Raw genomic sequence first — 23,439 nt, 5'->3', positions numbered from 1 at the left:
TAGTCTATCATCGCGGTTAGACAATAACACAAACATATTTCTGTGCAGTAAAACGCTCAAAGTCTGCCATCTAAGCTCTGAGGTGTATCCACTGTAATATCTGTGTCAGCTTCCTCACGTTGGGCGGCACACGGTTGTGGACGGAAGACCTGATTGGCTGAAAGATGAGGAGGTAGACAATATATTTAACTGTAGAAACACACTGACAGATCCATAATCATCAAGTTTGATACCAGATAATTTCTTCCAACCACTTGAAAACAATTACTAGATCTATATAATCATTTAATTATATATATATATATATATATATATATATATATATATATATATAATTAAATGATTATATATATATATAATTAAATGATTATATAGATCTAGTTATAATTATAATAATGCAATATATATATAAAAATGATATGCTGATTTATTAATCATATTTATTTGCTGAGAAAATCCAAATGAAAATGATTCAAATGCATTATTTTGGTGATTAAATATCTTAATAGACTAAATGTGTTTAGTATCGGTATCATATATATAATCAAATCTATAAATATATCACTGACTTACAGGACAACTGGATTATCCAGCTTGTTTGACCTTTTTACATAATGCAATACAAATAATATATATTAAATAATAAATTGTATATATTGCATGATAAATATATGAATAAATAAATACATTTTTATTTTATAAAAAAATACAATATAAATATAACATTTAATAAACTTTTATTTCTTAAATCTTAAAAATAAGCTTTTTTAAATGTCAAAGTGAAAGCATGTACACTAGTCTATAAAATAATGCACTAAAAATGTATATTAAATAATAAATATTATATAATGCATGATAAATATATGAATAAATACATAAAATATTTAATATTTATTTATAATAAATATACAATATAAATATATTTCATAAGCTTTTATTTCTTACATTTTAAGAAGCTCAAAATGAAAATCTATAAAATAATGCAATAAAAAAAAATCAAATAATGAAAATGATATAATGCATGACAATATATATATATATATATATATATATCAAATAAATTATATATTTTATTTATTATAAATATACAATACAAAACAAATTGAATAAGCTTTTTTAAATGTCAAAATTAGTCTATAAACCCTGTATGTACAATCTCTGCCAATGTAAATAAAAGCACACTTTGTTCTCTATCATTTCTCCAGTAATATAAACAGTCAGTTCCCTCCTCCACTCTCTCTCGCTCTCTCTCTCTCTCTCTCTCTGTAAGTATGTGTGTTTGTGTTTGTCTCACCCCACTGACTGCTCGTCTCCTGAGCGCTGGTGTTTGATGCGGTTTCAGCCTGTGCCCGGTGACAGATCTCTCTCGTCCAGTCTCCAGTCCTGTGAGGAGAGTTTCACAGTCCGGTGAAGGATCTGTAGACTGTGAAACAGCGAGCTCTCAACCTGCCCAGCAACACACTGCTTGTGGCGCTTTCATCTTTCCCATGCATCTCCCATCCCTCCATCTCCCTGCACGCAGCGCAGTGTTCAGTATTGGCTGGTTGTTACAGTGGGCTTCATTTGAACAGGCTAAACCTCACGCGCCACAATCCGTATTCACATCGGTGTATGAATGAGTGAGTGAATGGGTGAATGTGAGGCTATATGTAAAGCGCTTTGGTGGTCATAGGTCTGTGAAAGCGCTATATAAATGCAGTCTATTTTCCATTTACCATCCTAAGGCTGAGCTCTTGTAACTTACGGTTTCATCCTGAAAAATCAGACAAATTCAAATATTAGTGAAATCAAATAAAATGTCACTGATAGATTTCCCTAGGGTTAGGAAATATGACGAATTTAAAAGATCTGCCTCCAACAATTCTGGTTCCTTAATCATTCCATTAACAATTAAAGACAATCTGAATCAGATATTACACTGATTTAAGTCTGATTAACGTTCATCCAAAAATGAAAATTCTGTCATTACTGTAGTTTTTGACCCTCATATTGTTTCAAACTTATATATTGAATATCAAACTTATATCATAACTTCAACCCCAATTCCAGCTCTATATAGTGAAGGACTCTAGACTAAACCATTCTGATTTCACAAGAAGTTCTGAGCCTCGGATCCTAGTAATTGAACAGCGTGTGCTTCAATTTCTCCAATCCTACCGCTGTACTACAACATTGTATTTAACATTTCACTCCTCCATGTTGCACAGATATTTTAAATTGAAGACAGTCCAACTTGTACCAGATAATGGTCTCTCTGAGAGTGACTGTTCCTAAAAATGAGGTACGGAGGGTCACATAAGGCACTCTTTCATACAGAATAAAACAGAATACATTTTTTGTCGGTGACCCATTTTTTAAGCTCCAAAATTCATGCAACCCCTCATTTTAAGCATGCATTTCATCTCACAGATGCAATATACTGTACAGAACTGCCAAAATGTTTTACTATTTAACATTTACTATTTAGAATTGTTATTGTTATTAAGTAACAAGAACTAGCAAATAATTCGGGCAGCCCTTAATTAATAAGAAAGGCTGAAAACTTCTAGAAGGCTGACTTAAAGGTGCAATGCGCAAGTCTCTGAGTTTTTGCAGAACTATGCCCCCTCTGGCGACAAGCGAAACTGCAACCAGAGGTGTGCACGCTCATTCCGTCCCGAATCCCTCTTATTTATTTTACTGTACAGGATTATAGAGGCAATCGCAGTGATCAGAGAAGGGCTCATTCAGCTCATCAGGCAATTGTTTAATCATGTATGGGTTAGAAAAACTGGTATTTTTAACATGAAATGTTGCGCATTGCATCTTTAAAGTCACCAGGAAATCAAAAATGACAATTCATATTATTTTATCTGTGCACATCATACATTTTTTTTAATTCATGTGCCCTCGTAATCTTCATTCAAAATAACGACATCTCTTCTCTGATGATGTGTTCACTGGGGCGAGGGCGGGGCAACCTGTCACTCACATGAGATCGACCAATAGCAAACCACAACCATCCAATCAATTCCCAACAGTCAAAATCAACTCCAGCCCTACATTTTGTCTTGTTCGAGAAGCCGTTTCACTAAGATATCTGTCACAATAGGGAAGAAAAGGCTATCGCAACTTCTGTTTCATGCCGACAACAAATATTTAGTGTGACGGAGTCCATTTTAATACTGAAGCTATGCAACGTGAACGCACACACACAACAGTGTGTCTTCTCTCGTAGCCAAACAATAATGAAACGCAGATGAATGTGGTGCCTCCAGGGAGGCATAGGTCACTGTTGTCTGTGTGGGCCTTGCTGTGATTACATAGTGCCAGTTGGATTTGTTTGTCTTTCTCTGGTTTTGTGATAGAAGAGGAGGATGAGAAAAAGTAGGAGTTTATATAGAAGCAAAGAAAAAAGTGCCACAATGTTGTCTTTGTGTTCCTATGCAGTTGCTAATGTGAAGTGAAATGAAGGCCTCTGTGTTTAACCCATCCAAGTTAGAGCACACACACACACACACTGCAAACCGTGAACACACACATCCAGAGCAGTGGGCAGCCTTGCTGCTTGCTAGCTATCATTCAAGTCTTTAGCACAAACAGTATGTGACAAGTTACACACCAAAGTTTGTCCAAATCACCAACCCAAACTACGAGCCGAAGCATCAGTGATATCTGATTAGTAAACACCACTAAGATGTATCTGTACAATACATTTGCAGTTACAGTATTTTCTCCAAGGACACAGAATACTGCTTTCACTCCCTAAAGACTCCCGCTGACTGCTGTGGGCGGATGGCAGTTCTCATAGAGTGTTTGTGCAGTCGTGTATAGTGTCAGATAATGGAAAAGAAACTGATTACACATTCATAGTATCATTAAAGATACACACTTTTCACACTCTCTCTAGTTTAAAAAGTACTATATATAGGCTATTCATCCACCACAAGTCATGCATTTCCAGCACAAAATCATTTCCATCACATCCCAAATGATGTATTGCGTTTAATACCATTAAGTGATGGAAATTATATTTATATCAATTTTAGATTAAAATAGCCATATTTTTCATCTTGCTTTGGGTCAATTTCAAAGCAAGCACTCCATAAATACACAAAATTAAATAATATTTTTACACTTTTGCATAGAATCACAGCTTGATTGGAAATGATGAACAATAAAAATATTTAATAAGAAAGTATACAATCCTTTGGTCGGTGTGTAAATGACAATTAGAGAAATATTATGCAGGAATATTATTTTTAAAATGATTAAAAATCATTTGAAGAATGACATCTCTGGAATCGAGTACAAACTACTGTGAGCGAGGACCAGGCATGATTCACCGGCTGAAGAAGTGTCATCTGAGGGTCTTACAGCAGGAGAAAATGAAAGAGGAGCTCAGTTTTAGAGAGACTGATGGTCAAATGCCATGCTTCAATTTGCTGCAAAAAGATTAGTCAGGAGAAGCAAATCTGTGCTTGAAGAATAATGGAGGTGTCATTCTCAAACCATTTGTTATGCTCAAGCTTGCTGTTAAATTGTATTCTGAGAGATACAGCGAAGTATCTCAGAAATTCTCATATAAAAAGCTGCTATCCGTGTGACGTTGGTCAATATCATCTTCCAGCTGCGCTGCACTACACAAAATAATTATGTTCAACAGAAGAAAAAAATCATCTTTGAAACGAACAGAGGAAAAGCTTGGCAGAAAATGCTACTCGTTTATCCAGTTTATAATATAACAATATTAAAAATGTATAATATTATATTTTATGTAAATTATTTACACTCACACACACACACACAAATATATACATATACATGTGTGTGTGTGTGTGTGTGTGTGTGTGTATATATATAATTATAGTTATTATAGTATTTTTTATTTAAACTATTTACTGTTATAGCCTATATAATTGTAATTATTCAAAATAGTCTTATTTATTATTTCAAATATGACATGCACATTTATGGGACCCATTCTCATTTCTGAAATTATATATCTATATATAAATATTTAAAAATATATATATTTCTGTATCATATTTTAAATAATATATACGATTATTTATAATAATTAAAATATGACACGCACATATATGAGACCCATTCTCATTTCTGAAGTTATATGTATACAATATATATATATATATATATATATATAATATTTGTGTATCATAATTTAAATAATATTTAAGATTATTTACATTAATTAAAATATTATATATTCAACGGAACAAAAAAAGTCATACAGGTTTGGAGCGAATAGAGATGAAGCCAGGCAGAATATGCTACTTGTTTATCCAGTTTATGAGGCGACAGGCTTGATTTCCCATCATCCTCTGTGGCAGAGTGATAAAACACAGATGAACATCAATTACACACCTAATGTGCATCATTTGCTCTTCACTATAGGACTAAAGTAAAGAGCCTCCTGCATCTGATGGGAACTGTTCAACTGAGAAAGAAATATGAAATTGCCCACAGTTTCTATTCACTTGAACACACGTTATTTTGATTTCTGGACTCGTGTATATAGGAACTTCCCAGGAGGCAACGATTGTTACAGTGATGACGGAGGTATTGTCTGTTTTGCCACCAATGTTTAAACAAGCTTTGGAGACATCAAAGCTGTAAACGTGTGACGGGATTTTCCCAAGCTGGAAGTGAGGGCAGCTGTGGCCGCACACAGTAGGTGAAGGCCAGGAGGCCACAAATAAAACTATTCCATGTAGGACGATGCCTGTTTGGGTTTGATTTAATAAAATATACTTTTCCGCCCTCAAAAACAATGACAGAATAGCTGGTGTTTACAAGACAAAGCCTCTTAGAAAACCTCTAAAGCCTTGTATTGACCACTCTGCGCTCCAAAAACACAACATGCAAAGCTTTATAGGATCCATCTGGAGTTGTAAACCCCGAAACGTGCCATGCAACTAATGTCTTTTTTCTCTTTCAATCATCTTCCCTCTATGAAGGACCACTGGTTTTGGAGGGTCAGGGACAATGTCGTGATGTCCGGCTACCCCATGCTCATCAATGTCTTCTGGAGGGGTCTGCCACCCAAGATTGACGCCGTCTATGAGAACAGCAAGGGCAAATTTGTGTTTTTCAAAGGTAAGATTTCTTCACATCAGATCAACGTCCCTCAGCGCAGTTTGTTTACAAGCGTAAGAGATAGTGAGAGAACAGCGTGAGGATGAGACGTAACCTGGTTTCTACAGAGAGGTCAACTGCTGTAGGGCTCTTACTGGGTTTATCTACGCCGGTTTTCTGACTTGCTGGAAAGGGAGGCAGTTTGCCTCTAAATATAACAACATTAGGAGTTCATCTAGTGAATACAGGAGAATGTACCGGTATGTGTGTAAGAGCGAATCTCACAAAGCCTTTCAAGAGCATGAGTCATATTTTACACAAAATTCAAAAAGAAAAGACATGCATTTTACATACTTTTTTTGTATTTCATATTTTTCTTAATGAAAATAAAGCTTATTTTTAAGATTAAAATTCCGGAGTGTCTGTTTACACCAAGTGCAAATAGCCAACCTTGTTGGCAGAGGCTATTTACACTAACTCCGCCCACCATTGAGTTCGAATCCGCCTTTTCCAAACTCACTCCTCTCCCATCGGATTTTCCCATCGCATATCAGCTCAGAGAGGCATTTCAAATATAACTGTATCTTATAACTGTAATGCAAATAAAATTGCATATTATTTAAAATTGGAAAGTAATAATGTTTTAATAATTTTTTTTAAATTGAATTCGTTTTTTTTTTAAAAACACTTAATGCTTAATGGACTTTATTTCACAAGCAAACAAAATTAGGCTTCATTTTCTCAATAAGCTGAATCAAAAGAGAATATTTACATTGTGTGTAAACAATATAAATATTCACTTTAGACTTTTTTTATTTATGTTTAGTTGTGTCTTTATCACTAGCCTATGACACTATTGGGCTCTACACAAATGTGTGTATTTTTTGAGAGAGAGAGAGAGAGAGAGAGAGAGAGAGAGAGAGAGAGAGAGAGAGAGAGAGAGAGAGAGAGAGAGAGAGAGAGAGACTAAAGAGAAAAAGAGGAGGCTGGGCCAAATGAGATAATGACAAATACACACACACCTACACAAACACAGCAGTTTTCCACACGCTTTTGTTCCTCGACAACTAGACAAATGGTCTCCCATGTTCAGAGAGCTTAATGAACCTTTTTAGCCCACCATGCCTGTCATCTTAATTATTTATTTGCCTGTACACCTCACAGAGAGCAAAGGGAAAAGAGAGGGATGGATTGAATTATGGATGGATGGGACATGTACCAGTTGTTTCTGTGTTTTGCTGTGTGATTGCGCAAGCTTTCCGGATCAACTTTGTCCCAGATTTTTCTCCAAAAATTCCCACAATTGTAAGAAATAATTACATTTAGATTTTTTTACTCTGAGGCAGAAATGCATCAATAGACAGCAAAATTAATAGTTTTCTCTTTAAATTCGTTAGAGGAGAAAAAAATCACAAATTAGACAATATTTGACATTCTAGTAAGGAGATAGAGCTGCTTTCAAACTAATAATAAAACAAATGCTGTTAAATATAAATAATATACATAATATAAATAAACATTAGTATAATAATAATATAAATATATATTATAATTAAATTAATAAATTAAAAATTAAAATAAAATGGCTGTATCGGATAATAAGGTTTTGATGAGAAATGTTTGAATTCACCTTGAGGCTGTTTGGATTGAGATTAAATAGTTATCACGTTTGTGATTTTCCTTCCCATGGGATAGTGCATACACAGTGTGTGTGGTCCATGTGGAAACAAATAAACACATGTTTTCACACTCATTGCTGGTAGAAAGCAGCACACGGTGAGGATCGCTTACACTGACCTCTCAGCATTTAAGTAGGTCAGAAAGCATGGCCAAATCTGGAAGTTTAAATGTGTTGCTCTGGATAGCATTGACCTCAAGCCAACATTTACAACAATATCATCCTGTAATTTCACTTTCACATACCCACACGATCACTGGCAAAACACTCGGGCTCTCTTGCACTCATCGGCCCTGTCGGAGGGTTCTGGTTGGCACAGAGACGCTGACCCCGCTGAGAGGGTCATGAGAAAGACCCAGGTGACGTGACAGGCATTTCCTCTTCCAGAGAAAATGACGGCCCTGTCCTCCTCTGAACCCTCGGACTCCAAACAAACCAGGACACCCTTAACCCCGTCCACTGTGGACATGCATCACAGAGGGTTTCCTGAGCTCAGAGGGTCAGCGCTGCACCCCTGTAACACACACTGACATCTTAACGTGAAGGCATTAACATGTCAGGTCTGAGTAACAGTGGCAGACGTACGGTCAAAGGCCCGGTCACGGTAATTAAAAGCAAACAGGAAGTGCCTGAGCTGTGAAATTGAATGTTTGGTTTTGCTGAAGCAGACATTTATCTGGAAATGATGTAAATATTGGGGATTCCGTATCAATAACCTCAGTGACAAATTATCAGGAAATATGATTATGGTCATCCTCACACTCAAGTTTTTCCAGACACATATACAGTATATGTGTGTGTGTGTGTGTGTGTGTGTGTGTGTGTGTGTGTGTGTGTGTGTGTGTGTGTGTGTGTGCGTGCGTGTGTGATATATATGTATATGTATATATATATATATATATATATATATATATATATATATAATTGTATTTTTTTTAAATCAAAGTCAGTATATATAACTAAAGTATGTACTATAATTTGCATTGTAATATTCTTAATAGAGATTATATATATATAGTGCTGGGCAACGATTAATCGCATCCCAAAAAATGTTTTGTGTTAATATAATATAAATGTGTGTACTTGTGTGTACTAAATTACTAATTATGTGTATAATTATTTTGTATATATAAATACACACATGCATGTACAGTATATATTTAAGAAAAATGTGTTACTTATATATAAAATATTTATATAATATATAAATGTTATATATATACAGTATATACAAGCAAATATTTCTTAAATATATACATGCATATATGTGTGTGTGTATTTGCTGTAATACTGTACTTACTGTAATATTTAGTAATAATTGCTAGTGTCTTAAAAATACTACTGTCCATCTACGGTCTTAAAAATGTAGAGAAATTAAAATGTATTTAAACATTTTAAAGTAAAATGTAAATTAAAAACAATCAGTCAGTAATACATTTTTACTGGTTATATTATATATAGATATTATCAATATTTCAGCCAAACAGCCTATTGTAAATGCAGTACAATCAATCAAGGCATATTTTCCTCACAGTTGTTCACTAAATTGAAATAACGCTATTTTTGTCAACACTCTTATATTAAAGTCCCAGGAAGAATCACAATGCAATCAATAACAAAGGTTTAATAGCCAACTAAAAAGTGCATTAAAATCACCAATATTTATAATCAATATATAGTCCAAATTCAACTTATCCCTCAGCCGTAAGTGGAGCAACACTTGAACAAATCAGCAAGTCAAAGAGAATTTATAGAAACTATGATTTACATTTTCTTCCTTTGACTGAGCTAAATCACTGAGCACTCTCATTTGGCCCAGTGAAAATGTACCCTGGGCTGAACACTGTAATCCCCTGATTTCTCCTTTGTTCTTGTGCTTTTTCTAGGGAAGCAGTTCTGGGTGTTCAAGGACACAATACTACAGCCTGGCTACCCCCAGGACATCTCAATGTTTGGAAACGGCATGCCAGCTCAGAGTATAGAGACAGCCGTCTGGTGGGAGGACGTAGCCAAGACCTACTTCTTCAAAGGAGATAGGTATGTGCACAGCATGTGAGCGTTCATCTGTGTGTGTGTGTGTGTGTGTGTGTGTGTGTGTAACTTTCTCTACTCAACTATATGCAGGTATTGGAGATATAACGAAGACATGAGAACGATGGATCCTGGTTATCCCAAGTCCATCACAGTATGGAAGGGTGTTCCGGATTCTCCACAGGGAGCATTTGTGGACAAAGCTAACGGTAAGGTTCATCTTTTAGAATTTTTAATGCAATTCAGTCAAGTTAAGTTGTTAGCCATTTAAAAAAAGGCTTTTAATGCGAAACTTTAAAATCATTCAAATCATTTACTCACCCTCATTGTTGTTCCCCTGTTTCGTATAACTGTTTCTTCCATAAGGACGGAAACTTTTCTTTGGCCTTTCCCTTCCCTGTTCTACTTTCAAATGTAATGCATGGAAAATGTCATACACAAGTCATATGGACCACTTCTATGGTAACAAAATATTAATTTGAAGTCAACTAAACCTTTAATTAGATTATAAATTGAAATGCTAAGTAAAATTGAGCATCTTGTCAGAAATGTGAGCTAGTGGTTACTGCTGTGGTGCTCATGCAGATGACAGGAGTTTGAATCCGGCTTGCAACATTTCCCAATCGCATGGCCTCGTCATCTTCCCATAAATCCCTGGCGTTTCTTCACTATATTCTGAATAAAAAAGGCAAAAATGGCAGAAAAAGAATTAGGTATATTGATACGATCCAAATAAAAAAAAATAAAATAAAAAAAAACAGTTAACAAAAAGTTGCTATGGCAGAATGATATGCTATAAAAAATAACCAAAACCAACAAAAAATATAAACATACAAAACATAAATAAGGACTGGTGAGGTAACTAATTGTAAGATGACCTATTAAGTCTTGAATTTGTTTTTGGGGTCTACTAGAATAGGTTTTTATGCTTCAATGTTCAAAATTCACATTAGTTTTCACATATTTTCACATTGTTGCAGGCGACACCTCTCTTCCCAGTCTGTCAGTAACGCTCTGTTCAGTTCTGGTCTCTATGAAACCCCTCCTTCCGAAAAACACAATGTGCTCTGATTGGTCAGCTGGACCAGTGTGTTGTGATTGGTCAATCACTTCAAGCTTGTTCTGGAAATGTCACTCCCTTTGTCATAACTGCGAGTTTCAACACACTACTAAAGCAACTCAACCAGGCCTCACCCCTTTTTTCCGTATGCCTTGGCCGGGAATTATTTAAATGAGAAATATTGTGATGTGTTTGTTCCCTGAAGAAAACTCAAGACTACAAACGAGGCGTTTCAGGGAGTTCAGAAACGGTGCGCACTGATATAGAGAATAACTCCCTTTGGAGTGGATTTGTGCTGTGTAACTTTGTAGACCTTTTTCATGCAAAACAACAACATTACACACTAAAGTTGAAAATGTTTTTTTTTAAAGCATAAAGTACAATCAACCCATGCAGAACACAACACAGCATCTGATATTATACTGCATATGATACAGAATCTATTGTGAAGCAGTTTAAATCAGTATAATTCTCATTTACACTGCCCTGTATTCATTCTGTACAAGAACTCAGTTATGAAGGGTTGTGCATTTCATGACAAGTGTGAATCTTTGTATGAGCTCTCGTCTTGCATGAGTTCAGTCCATAGCTGCAGGCCCGCAGGTCGACAGCCAGACACATGCCATCTGTACCCAGCCTCGGTGCCAGGTTTGCCCGTGGACGCAGGCGATCATCTGAGCGTGAAGGGTGGATTGATATTCCAGGGAAACTGTTTGGCTAACCACAGTTTGAAAGTGATTGTGGGCTTTCTTTCAGCCCTGTCTCTGCACGTTACCCAAAAGGCCTCTGTGGGCGAGACAGAGTAGAGAAAATTGACCCTAATTATGTGTCATCATGGCCAGCCGATCATGGGGAGATCGGAAAGGACAGCTTTTCTTTTTTCTTCAGCTCTAGTCCTGTTTTATTGCAAGTATAGATTTTACGATAACACAGTGGTCTTACGATAAGCCTTTCTCTTTGGTTTAGTGTCTTTCAAATCACACTGAGTCCCTGTTCCAGTATGGACCATTTTTATGTCAAGGATTTAGACTCTTTGTTAAACAGATTTAGTGGAAGAGTGACAGGAAATTATTGGGGAGATATGGGATCAGGATAAATGTCAGGTTGGAACTTGCATCCCCCACAGGTGCACCATGGCTCAACGTCTATTCCAGCAGACCTGAACTTGTGGTTTTGGAAAAAATTTTATTACATTAAATAAAACAAATAGTGTATCATAATGGTAGCAAAATGAATAGGTTTATCAACTTTTGAGAGGAAAGTGAAAATGCTATATGCTAAATATGAAAAATGAATTAAAAAAAATGTAAATAAAACAAAACAAATATCTAACAAAAATATAGAATTATAAACTATTATATAAAATGATTGATATATTTAAAAAAAGATCAAAATAAAACCTAAATATTTTTACAATTTTACAAAACCAAAATCAATGTATTCAATCAAATAAAAAAGTTCAACTTAATATGAAATAAAAATATAAAATTTAATTATACTAAAATTTGTGCTGTTCAATCGATTAATCATGATTAATCACATCTAACATAAAAGTTTGTTTATATAATATGTGTGTATATATGTATATATATATATATATATATACACACACATATATCACAACCCTAATAAAAATCTCTCTCTATATATATCTATATTAAAAATATAATTCGACAACAAATCAATACATTTCAATGCTATAAGTGAATTTAGGCATCACAATATTATGTATAAAAAATAGATATTCAATTTGAGATTTGCTAAAGATTACATTTACATGTCCGCAAACGTAGTAATTTTTTTTTTAAATAGGTGGAAATGGGCATGAATTAAATATCCAATATAAATATAAAACCATCTAACAAGTGTCTCCTGTGTCGATGCTTTGCAGGTTTCACGTACTTCTACAAGGGTAAAGAATACTGGAAGTTCAACAACCACAGGCTGCGGGTGGAGCCGGGCTACCCTCGCTCTATCCTGAAAGACTTCATGGGATGCGACCTCACGCCCATCGACCCCGACCTGCAGCCGACGGATGACGAGGACGTCGTGATTAAACTGGACAGTGAAGCCAGCACGGTCAAAGCCATCGCCATCGTCATTCCCTGCGTCCTGGCGCTCTGCCTGCTAGTGTTGATCTACACCGTCTTTCAGTTCAAGAGGAAGGGGACGCCCCGGCACATACTGTACTGTAAACGCTCCATGCAGGAGTGGGTGTGAGTCTGACAGCCACAAGACCGTGGTGTAACACCCCAAACTTGCGGACTTTGGCTCTCGACCTGTGTCTCGCTCTAGGAGAACAGCGAGGGCCTTTGCTTTGACTCCCCTCTCCAGGAGATGAGGGGCGCATTTCTCCTAAAACCCCCTTCTCTTCTCTCATTGGCCCCGGTGCACCCGCTGTAGGACTGCAAGGATCCCACGGTGCATTGCGACGTCCAGTGCCACTGTTCCACATGGAAATCGCTGATTGCTATACGTTTAGGTTTTACAAGTGCACGTTGAAAACACGAAAAAAAAATACGAAAACGTTGTCGCAGGAGCCGATTTTTAGCTTCGATTTGATTTTCAGAGATATTTACGATTCCCTTTAAAGCACTCCCAAACCAAATAAATCTCTCCAAAGAGGATCTTTTTTTTTCTTTTCTATACATCTTTTTTTTCCCTTCCTGCTCTTTATTTCGCAGTGATATGTAGTGGGGGAACTTTTGACTGTTGTGGCAGTCTGTCTCAAAACAGGGGCCAAAATATTCTGCAATATTTTTAACAGCCTTAATTATGGATTGTGTTGTTTGCTTTTGTTTTAGTTTATTCGTTTGTTTTTCGAGCACCGCTTTTGTTCGTCTGTCGGAAAGGCAGTGCAATATTGCTTTGCTCCCTTTGAGATCAGAGATGGTGGTTAACCTCATTTTCGCCAGGGGCTGCACTGCAGGGTCGCCTGAAGCCGGGACGGGACTCCTTTAACCTCTGCCTAACATGAAGCATATCAGTCAAAACAGAGGGAAGACCAAGCCACTGCAACGACCAATATTTTATTCTGCTTTTTTCCGTCCGACGGTGGAATTGCAACTGCAAAGGAAGAGCTTGAACCGTTATCGTGCTTAACGCTCACTCGTTTGGTCGTGTTTTGCACGGACAGAGATTTGAGAATTCGTATCTTCCCTTTTTTTTTTTTTTTTTTTTTTTACGAAAGGTTGCTGTTCAAGCATGTAATTTCCTTCGAACTGCCTTGTTTTTAGGTCTGGATGGGATCCTAGAACCTTGAAGTATGAACCAGAACCACCAGAGCAACTCAGGACAGCGCTTGATTCAAAAGTGTATGCAAGCATTCACATCCAGTCCTGTGTCTTTATTATCAACCGAGAAGAAAATCAAGGATATATATCATGTAACGTTTCACCATCGCTTGTGATCGGAAGTTTCTGCAATGGGATCGGGCTCGGAGTCAGAACTCTCAGTTCGGTTCACGTTTCGCAGTCTGACTCTAGATCGGTCCTTCGCATCGAACGGATGTTTGAACATACAGTTATTTGCTTGCGTTAACATTTTATATGTTTGTTTGTTTGGTACATTTGAACAAACCGAATGGTCTCAACCTCAACTTTAAAGTGGTACTTAAAGTGCTAAGCTGTCATCCGGAACGTTTCCTTTAGATGCGAGAGAAAACGTACGCGATCTAAAGGAAACTATGTGCGTGTTTCTGGCAAGCAGTGTTTGAATGTGTGTCTGTATCAATGCTAGATTTTCTTCTTTTTTTTTTCTTTTCTTTCCTTTTTCATTGTTTTAATAAGAAAAAAAAAAAGGAAAAACATGGGACATTCTTCAAGTTCATGTACTTCATGACTCGGTTTGGGACAAACCGTCCTGACAGACTTAATAAATTAATCAGTATATGATTAAAATGCCTTTTAGCGATTTGTTCACATTTACTTTACATATATTTTTAGTCTGGGAATATATAAACATCCACTCTCTAAACTTACAAAGATATCATGGTAATACCATAGTATTTTAGTGTGGTAATATTTAATATCTCAAAGCACTATGGTGTTGCCATGGTAATGACGCAGTTCTTTTCTTCCTTTCTTTCACTTACAAAAATGTACCATGGTATTTTGAGCATAAGTACCATGAAATGGGATAATACCATGGTATTTTGCACATTGTGCTATGACGTTTGATCACGGTGCCCTGATACTACCATGGTATTTTGGACATTTTACTATGACATTTGATCATGGTCCCATCATACTACTACTATGATATCTACATACTACATGCATGGCATTCTGGACATTTTATCATGGTACTGCCACAGTATTTTGGACATGGCACCATGATACTACTATGGTATTTTGAACATTTTTCCATTGTACTATGGAATTTTAGACATTAGACATAAGATAGTATTTTGGACATGGCACCATGGTACTACTATATTTAAAAAGATCTGACCATGGTACTACCCTGTTTTTTTGTGCATGGTACCATGCATGGCCTCCTGGACATTCGACATGGTACTTTTAATACGTACCATGGTACTACCAAGGCATTTTTTTTACATGTTATCATGGTATTCGGAAGATGTACCATGGTATTTTAGATATGTATTATGGTAGTACCATGATATTCTTGGAAGTACCATGCAAATACAATGGTACATAAAATCCAGTACCATGGTATATTTCAAAATGAACATAAAATTACCGTCTGATACCATGGTACCACTACAGTACTTTTTTGTAAGGGTTCTATCTTCTCTCTTTCTTACTGTGTGTGTGTGTGTGTGTGTGTGTGTGTGTGTGTGTGTGTGTGTGTGTGTGTGTGTGTGTGCGCACATATGCACATATGCATGATTGCATCTGAACATTTCCCAGAATCCCAGCCGATCAAACAAAAGTCTGCCTTAAACAACTGAGAGGAAAAGGCAATCGTTAAATAATACAAAAATCGAGAATCGTGGCGGTGGTGTGTATCCTGTGGTTATATTTAGCTAGTATGATAAAAATCAGAGCATAAAATATGAGACGGCGGTGAACAGAGGCGTTTAGAACTCGCCAAGTGCAAAAGTAAACAGAGACCGACACGGCCCATGGTGGATGAGTTCAGCTCGGGCATCCACTGCCATCTATGTTCCAAATCAAATCTAGCTCAGCAAGATCACTGCGGACATGGTTACTGTGAGCATAATGACTAAGATGAGAGATTAAAGCAGTAAATGACCTGAATTACTGTCTGTGGAAAACTTTGACTGCATTTCAAACGCTTTAATCACTCTGAACCGACCAGCAATGTTGATGTGCAAAACTACATATTTTCAAAATCATCTATTTGTGGGTCGTCTGAATGACTAGTCGACTAGTTAGTCAGGATTCATTAGGGTTTATGTCCACTAGACACCAATCAGATGGGTGTCTTAATGCGAGGCGTTCACATACTGTAGGATGCGTTCTTGCATTAAAAAATGGCTAGATGGAGCGCAACAGGAACAACGCAGGGATCTCAAAATCAATTTTTAACATTCAAGTTTTCAAAATTCTAGTTTTAACGTGACACGCCACATTAAAACCCAATGACAGAAAAACGGCGAGATGTAAGGCAAGGCAAAAAATAATAATTGCATGTAGACTACAATTTAAAAGTTAGGGGTTGGTAAGATTTTTACTATATTTTGAAAAGAAGACTCTTACGCTCACCAAGGCTACATTTATTTGATTAAAAACAGTAAAAATCCTAAATATTATTACAATAATAAACAAATTCTATTTGAATATATTTTAAAATGTAATTTATTCCTGTGCTGAATTTTCAGCATCATTACTCCAGTCTTCAGTGTCACACGATCCTACAGAAATCACTCTAATATGCTGATTTGCGGCTCAATAAACATTTCATATTATTATCAATATTGAAAGCATTTCTGCTGATTAATATCTTTTTTTTTTTTTTTTTTTTATGATAAAAAATGTCTATGTCCTTGCTGAATAAATGTATGCATTTCTTTGAAAAAAATTAAATAATTCTTCCTGACCCTAAATTTTTTAATGGTAGTGTACATAAAATATAAAAAAATTACAATATTAGTAATCACATTATATTAGTAAAATATATATATTCATCTGACAATTATTTTCTTGAAATTTATTGTAGAAGGTGGTGAATTTGTTTTTCGATGGAAGCTACGTTTTAGCATGTTGAAAATCTAAATTAGTTACCATGCTAAAGCTCATTGTGCTAAAACCGCCAGCGTCTGTAAATTAATCTTCTTAAAACGGCAACAAAAATATTAAACCGTCTGATTAAACCCATAATTTGAACCAATTAAAGTAGTTTTTGCATGTCTAGTCGACTAGTTGATCGTCCTTTGTGAGAAATGTCCAACAGAAGCGCGTGCAGCGCTGATGTGTATTAGCTAAGAAGCTAATCTGTGGTTCTGTGTGTTTGGTGTAAGAACAGTAAGTCTGCTCTCTCTCTCTCTCTATGAAAGTTTTCTGTCTAGCCGACAGAACCTGTGGTGCTAACTGGACCTACACTGGTGAGCGTCATCCTGTAATCTTTTGGTGCTGTTATTATTTTAGACCTTATGGATTTACACTTGATTTGACTATGGTCCGTGCAGGAATAATGTATTTGCGCTCATGTAGCACTAGCCGCGATGGTGCATGGAGTGGAAGTAAGGCTTGCGTATATATTTCCTGTGTGTTCTGTGAAGGCCTTAAGCTAAAGCTAAGTCAGGTGTCAAAGGTTGTGCCGTCCATCGGCTACATGTTGGTGCTAGACCCTGATTCATGTTTACAGTTTCTGTAACTTTAGAAAGGATGTGGTTCTCTGTTTGCTTTGCAACATATCATCATGATCTTAATTCCTCAAACTCATCAGCATCTCTGCTATCCTCAATCATCCTGTTTATCATCTTGCCATCCTGATTATGTTAAACGATTCCAAATGAAGGAAACAAAGTCTGAAAAACATGTTTATACTTTTTTCATTCTGTCTGTATCCCTGTATTTGTGATGTATCTGTTGACGATCCATTTCATTGATCAATAAACACATTTGAACATATTTCCCCAGAGCATTTTTGTGTTCATCTGCCTTTACCATCATCATGTTTCCTCATTTTCCTAGTCCAAACATCACTCACCCTCAGCTGTGAACATAACTGGTGTAAACTGACACTAAGCTAAAAATACATTTTCATGAGCAAAAAATGTACTAATATTAAAATAAAATTTTAGTTTTAGTAAAACCCAATTGCACTGAAAAACGAATGATAGCTAAACTGATAAAAATGGAAATAATTTTTTTTAACTATAAAATAAAAAAAACGAAGTAGAAAATATTATGAGAACGTATAAAAGTCTAAAACATCTGCTCACAATTGCATAAAAAAATATGAACACAAAAAAACTAAATGTAGCCTATAGAAACTAGAAAACTGAAACAAAACAAACTAAAACAGAATATAATGTAAAAACATACAATAACTAAACTAAATAAAAAAAACTAATTGACAAATAAAATAGAAAAAAAAATTCAAAACAAAATTATTTTATATGAGAATGTATCAAATATAAAACATTTGCTCAAAAATATCCACACCCCTAAATCTTCTGAAAGAAAAAAAATGGAAGAAAATTATTCTAGAATGAAATACTTTAGGGTCACATTGTTCTTACCGCGCATGTTTTTCATGCCAAAAATGAATCCTCTCTGTATACAGGCTTATTAAGATGTTGCCAAATCTATCCTCTTATCTTGCACCATTTCCATGGTATTTTTATGAAAACGTTCTATTTCATAATGTAAGTGATGTTTCTGTAATTACCAAGTTCTTTTACTTAAAGCGCTTAGTGTTCTTTTAAATAACATTATATATGAGATTTTGAAAACATTGATACATAGTGTCTTTATGAGTGTCTCCAGGCAGATGTGCATCGATGCAGCCCAGCTAGGAGCCACAACTGCAGTGAGAGCTCATTATCCTCATTAGTCGGACTGTGCTAAAGTGATTCCAACGGCAGGAAGAAATTAGCTCTATTTCTCAGAATATTGACTTGCTCGTGGGGTTCATTCTACTCTCCACGCCTTGCTGACTTTTCTGAAATGATTACCGTCGCTAAGTCAGAAACAGCAAACAACCACACAAGCTACCAACAGATGGCATATTTTTATACTAGTCTTACTAAAAACTAAATTTGTATGAAAAGAGTAATGGCATAACCTAAAAAGTTTTCCAAAATGTGCAGGACAATAAAGAGATTACGGTGTGGAATAGCCTATTGTAAACCCCAATACAATGCATTCAATCGCGTTAATTTACTGACAATTAGGCCTAATTTAGATTCATGTACTCATTATTTCATCGGACAGCCACATATTCAGACATTTTTACAAAAATTTGATAAAAAAATGCAATCTTGAATCTGTCTTTCACTGACCCTTTTCAGCAGGTTACTTCGTTAGTTACACCAGTAGGTGGCGACAAAAGACTTTAAACGTTACTTTTGTTGCCACAATTGTCTTGCAAATGAATCAATGAATCATTTGTTCAAATGATTCGCAAAAAAAGCTACTTGTTTAGATCCAAAACTAGTCGTAGTTTCATGTTTTTGGTTTTTTTTTTTTTACTTGCGCGATTACAAATCTACTAAAATACTGCCTGGATGATGATGACATAGAAGATCAAACACTTCTAAGGGGTCATTCACACAGAATGCGTTTTTCCATTCCACTGAGCTACTTTTCCATTGTTTTTCAATGTAAACATGCGCTACACGAACGTGCATAACCGTTGCCTCACGTATTTTCAGCATCTCGCACGTGACACAGCGTTCTAAAAACGCGGCGCTGAAGTTAAAAGAAGTTCAACTCCGCATCTAGACCTGTGTTAACCAGCCCAGCCCTAAACTCAGAAGTTTTTAAAGAAATAACAAAGATTCCAAAAAGTAAAAACATGATAAAGGCTAGTATGTTAGTCGTCTGATGTCACTCTGGACAAGTTCGGATTTTTAAAACACGGGCAATAAAATGAACTGAAATACAATGATTCTGAATCGCACCATTTTGTGCCGAATTCGGTGACCCACCGAATTCTGTGACCCACCGAATTCTGTGACTGTATGTAACCCTTCCAGTTATACTCGCACCACTCCAAGCAGGATTCGAACAGGCGTTTCCGACATGAGAGGTGTGCACGCTAACAACGACGCTAAAATCTGCAGCCTCGTCGATCGCTAGTGTTCCTCTTGAGGCCAAGGGAGTGAGGTTTACTCGCATAGCTCTCTGTGATACACGTACGAGCTGTATTGAGCTAATCCTAACCCTATGTGATGAGCGGTCACATAATTCGGTCGTCACAGAATTCGATTTAACGCCCGCTTCACAGACCCACCTTTGGGTTGTTATTTTAAGGCCTGGTTTCACAGAGAGGGCTTAGATTAAGCCAGGATTAGGCCTTAGTTCAATTAGGACATGCAAGTAGCTTTAATAAACGTGCCCTAGAAGAAACATTACTGGTGTGCATCTTGAGACAAAACAATGGCACTGACATATTTTAAGATATGTCAGTGCAAGTTACTTTCAGTTAAAACAGCTCAAACATACTTTTCTGGGCTTAAGCCTTGTCTGTGAAACTGGGGGTAAATATATGTATTAAAATAAAATGGGTTTCCATCTGCTTGTTGCATAATCAGTCTAATGCATTTTTTTCTGTTATTCTGCAGTCATTAATCGTGTTTGCATAAACTACAGACTCCACTCACTTTTTCCACCTCCAAACACATCATGCATTCTGCACTCACTGACACCTTCTACAAACATCCTAAATATCTTGCAACTTACTCAATGCATTAGAAAAGAAAACCTGATTAAACCAGTAACTGATTAGTCCTCTCAGGGACTTGTGTAATATTGCATGTGGCCCTGCTAATGGTTCTAACCTTTGTTGTTGCTTTAATGATCAGCATTTAACTGGAGGCCTGCAGGCTGGAAACATGTTCTCTGGGAACTAATCAATACACGGCATGGTTCACTTGACCGCGAGACATTAATCAGTGGCACTATACTATATAATGGAGGAGTTTTTCCTTCTACATTTAATACCTAGGTCAGCTGTCTTTCTAGAGAACGGAGCATGTGTTTCCAGGTACTGGGATTCTTCCTCCGTCTGTTTTACTCATCCTCTCAGCTCCCAGGAGTGATTTCTGCCTAATTTAACCTGTCACAGAGACGGTAGTTGCTGAAACATTTAGCTTCCTTAAAACAGAGAGGGTGGGGGAAAAGAATGATGGTGTAAATAGTGAGAAACATGTATGAATGAAAAGACAGAATGCACAATAAAGCAATAAGACTTTCAGGAACAATGATGTGTAAAACGTTCTGATAAACGTACTGCAAAAATCAAGCACCCTCAAGTTTTCCCAAACCTGTGTTGCTACTTTTCTTCCACACAAAACGAGAATTTTGAAGAATCCTCACATAGTTTATTTCCATCAAAGTTCATGACCATGGATGGATGTTAAAGCTTCTTCATGGAAGCATAGATGGCAATAAATAACCTTTATTTTTAAGTAGCCACAATATTTCAAGTCATCTGAAGCCATATGCAGCTTTGTGAGAGGAACAGACAAGCTTTAACCAACATTTAGATACTCAGTGATAAACGTACCTTCTATTCAAACATCTGAGTCGGTTTCATGCTCGACTGATGTTCACAGCAGGTGTGTTCCTCACTATTTCCCTCAGTGGTTCTGAACCAACTGGGGGTAAAACACACAGTGTTTGTGCACTTTTAAGTTCATGATCTCTAAACACTTTCCAAAAATGTCAGAGGTGTTTTGGAAAAACTGTGGTTTCCAACCTGAAGAAAGAATGGAACAAGACAGCTGTTTAGTGTCTAAGGTTGCACTGTGGAAAAACATCATTACATTTATCTGTATGATTATTATCTTTGAAAATGATAGGTTAAAAAACAAACAAACTCGACAATCAAAAGCATACTGCGTCTTCAAGAGGCACTAAACAGGTTAACACACTTCATTTCTAATGCACAATATGCCCAGAGCTCTTATTGCATTTCAGATGATTCTCTCCAAAATATGATTTCCTTGAACCGAAATTGCAGTGGAATGATAATTAATAACACGAGTCCGTCTGACAAAGCGCTACAATCTAATCTTCAGGAGATCAGCAGAACGAATGGGAAAGCAATTAATAGCACTCAATGGAGTCAGCATTTCCTTTTGTTTGTGGCGGGGTTGAATAAAAAAAATTCTGAATATTTTCACATTTAGAAGAGAGAAGCAATTTAGAAAGCTATTGTAACCAAATCTCTTTAAGTAGATACGAAAAAAAGAAAAAGTTTATAAATAACTTCCCTAAAACATAGATATCCAAAGCTTAAAATAACACTTTATCAGCTATTAGTAAGTATATACAGTAAGAAGGGTTTTCAAACTTTTCAAACCAGGGTACTACAGATGTGTGGAAAAATATTAAGCATTGTGTTAAATAAAACATTATGTTTAAATATTAAACTTGTTTCCAAAGTGAAATATTTTATATTTTCCTTGTACTAAAGTATTATATCAACTGTAAGGATAGAACATGCACCTTCCAGCCAATCAGAATCGAGTATTCAGAGAGACCATGGTATAAAAAAACATTATCACCCATTCCTTGATTTGATTGCTTGAGCCGCGTTCGAAGCCATTGTAAATGACTCTATAAACATACACCTGTGACCTCATTAAAATAAATATTTTATAGACCAACCGTCCATATGTTATAAAAGCAATAAGCCCCAAGAAACCTTGATTTACCAATGTCCCTGTTCGAAATTCAATGTGAACCACGGATCTTCTCGGATCTTATTGCTTTAATTAATGCCATTACGTTAGATATAACATATCAAAGCAAGTACTATTTTACTAAAGTATTGCAAAACTTTCAGGTTGTCAAATGTTCCTGAAACACATTCGAATTTACAGTGATGAAATCACCTTGACACCAGTTTAAAGTCATTGCATAAATGCTTCAGAGAAGTTCTAGCATCATTTGTTTGCAGTCATGTGTTATTTAATGCAATGACATTCAGATATTTTCAAGTGTTTCTGAAGTCATTGATGTATGCTGCATTAGAAGGGTAAAAAAGAAAAAATGTATTTATTAAAGCTGACCTGGCACTCTTGATGCGCAATGGTCTGTGAAGGAACCATCACGTCAAAAGTGGCTGTGCTGATACCTTTAAGCATATTAGTTGAAGGAGTGACTTAAATGACCTGCTGGGAACAAACAGTACAAACATTTTGTGAGGATGAAGACTTTGGCTGCATTTGCACTGCAGGACTTCATGCCCAATTCCAATTTGTTGACTATCTAAAACATTTTTAACATCCAGCTTACATCTTCTTTTAAAAGTGACCCATATCCGATATCTGCATTTACACTATACACTTGGCGAAACAACCCATGGTAGACGCACTGACCCGGAAAAGCTTAGGCCAAAAAGGAAGTAAAAAAACGGCGAGATTTGCAATGGATGCAGACAAAATGAGACAAGCTGCAACGGGTCAGCAAAACACTGGGTTGAGCCT

The 23,439-nt window shown here is 36.2% G+C and overlaps 1 protein-coding gene and 1 long non-coding RNA gene across 3 annotated transcripts in view; one reads left to right on the top strand and one right to left on the bottom strand.

Annotated features, from left to right (window-relative positions):
* mmp16a (matrix metallopeptidase 16a (membrane-inserted)) overlaps window positions 1-17,908 on the top strand; it is a 64,193-nt gene extending 46,285 nt beyond the window's left edge. For both annotated transcript variants that reach the window (XM_082183669.1, XM_082183670.1), the window contains 4 exons: window positions 5,961-6,099; window positions 9,643-9,793; window positions 9,881-9,996; window positions 12,739-17,908. In XM_082183669.1, the coding sequence (XP_082039795.1) occupies window positions 5,961-6,099; window positions 9,643-9,793; window positions 9,881-9,996; window positions 12,739-13,067 (735 nt within the window). In that variant the 3' untranslated portion in view covers window positions 13,068-17,908. The remainder of the gene's footprint in view (window positions 1-5,960; window positions 6,100-9,642; window positions 9,794-9,880; window positions 9,997-12,738) is intronic.
* LOC309509157 lies at window positions 10,003-21,751 on the bottom strand. Its single transcript, XR_014209813.1, has 3 exons — window positions 21,513-21,751; window positions 20,948-21,100; window positions 10,003-10,462 (listed from the first exon to the last, which is right to left on the bottom strand). It is a non-coding gene; the product is annotated as an uncharacterized lncRNA (long non-coding RNA).
* Between the last annotated feature and the right edge of the window lie 1,688 nt (window positions 21,752-23,439).

This window comes from Leuciscus leuciscus (assembly GCF_965113295.1).
Source record: "Leuciscus leuciscus genome assembly, chromosome: 11".
Taxonomy (NCBI): domain Eukaryota; kingdom Metazoa; phylum Chordata; class Actinopteri; order Cypriniformes; family Leuciscidae; genus Leuciscus; species Leuciscus leuciscus.
The sequence above is the reverse complement of the archived record's forward strand: the minus strand, read 5'-3'. Positions and strand labels throughout refer to the sequence as shown.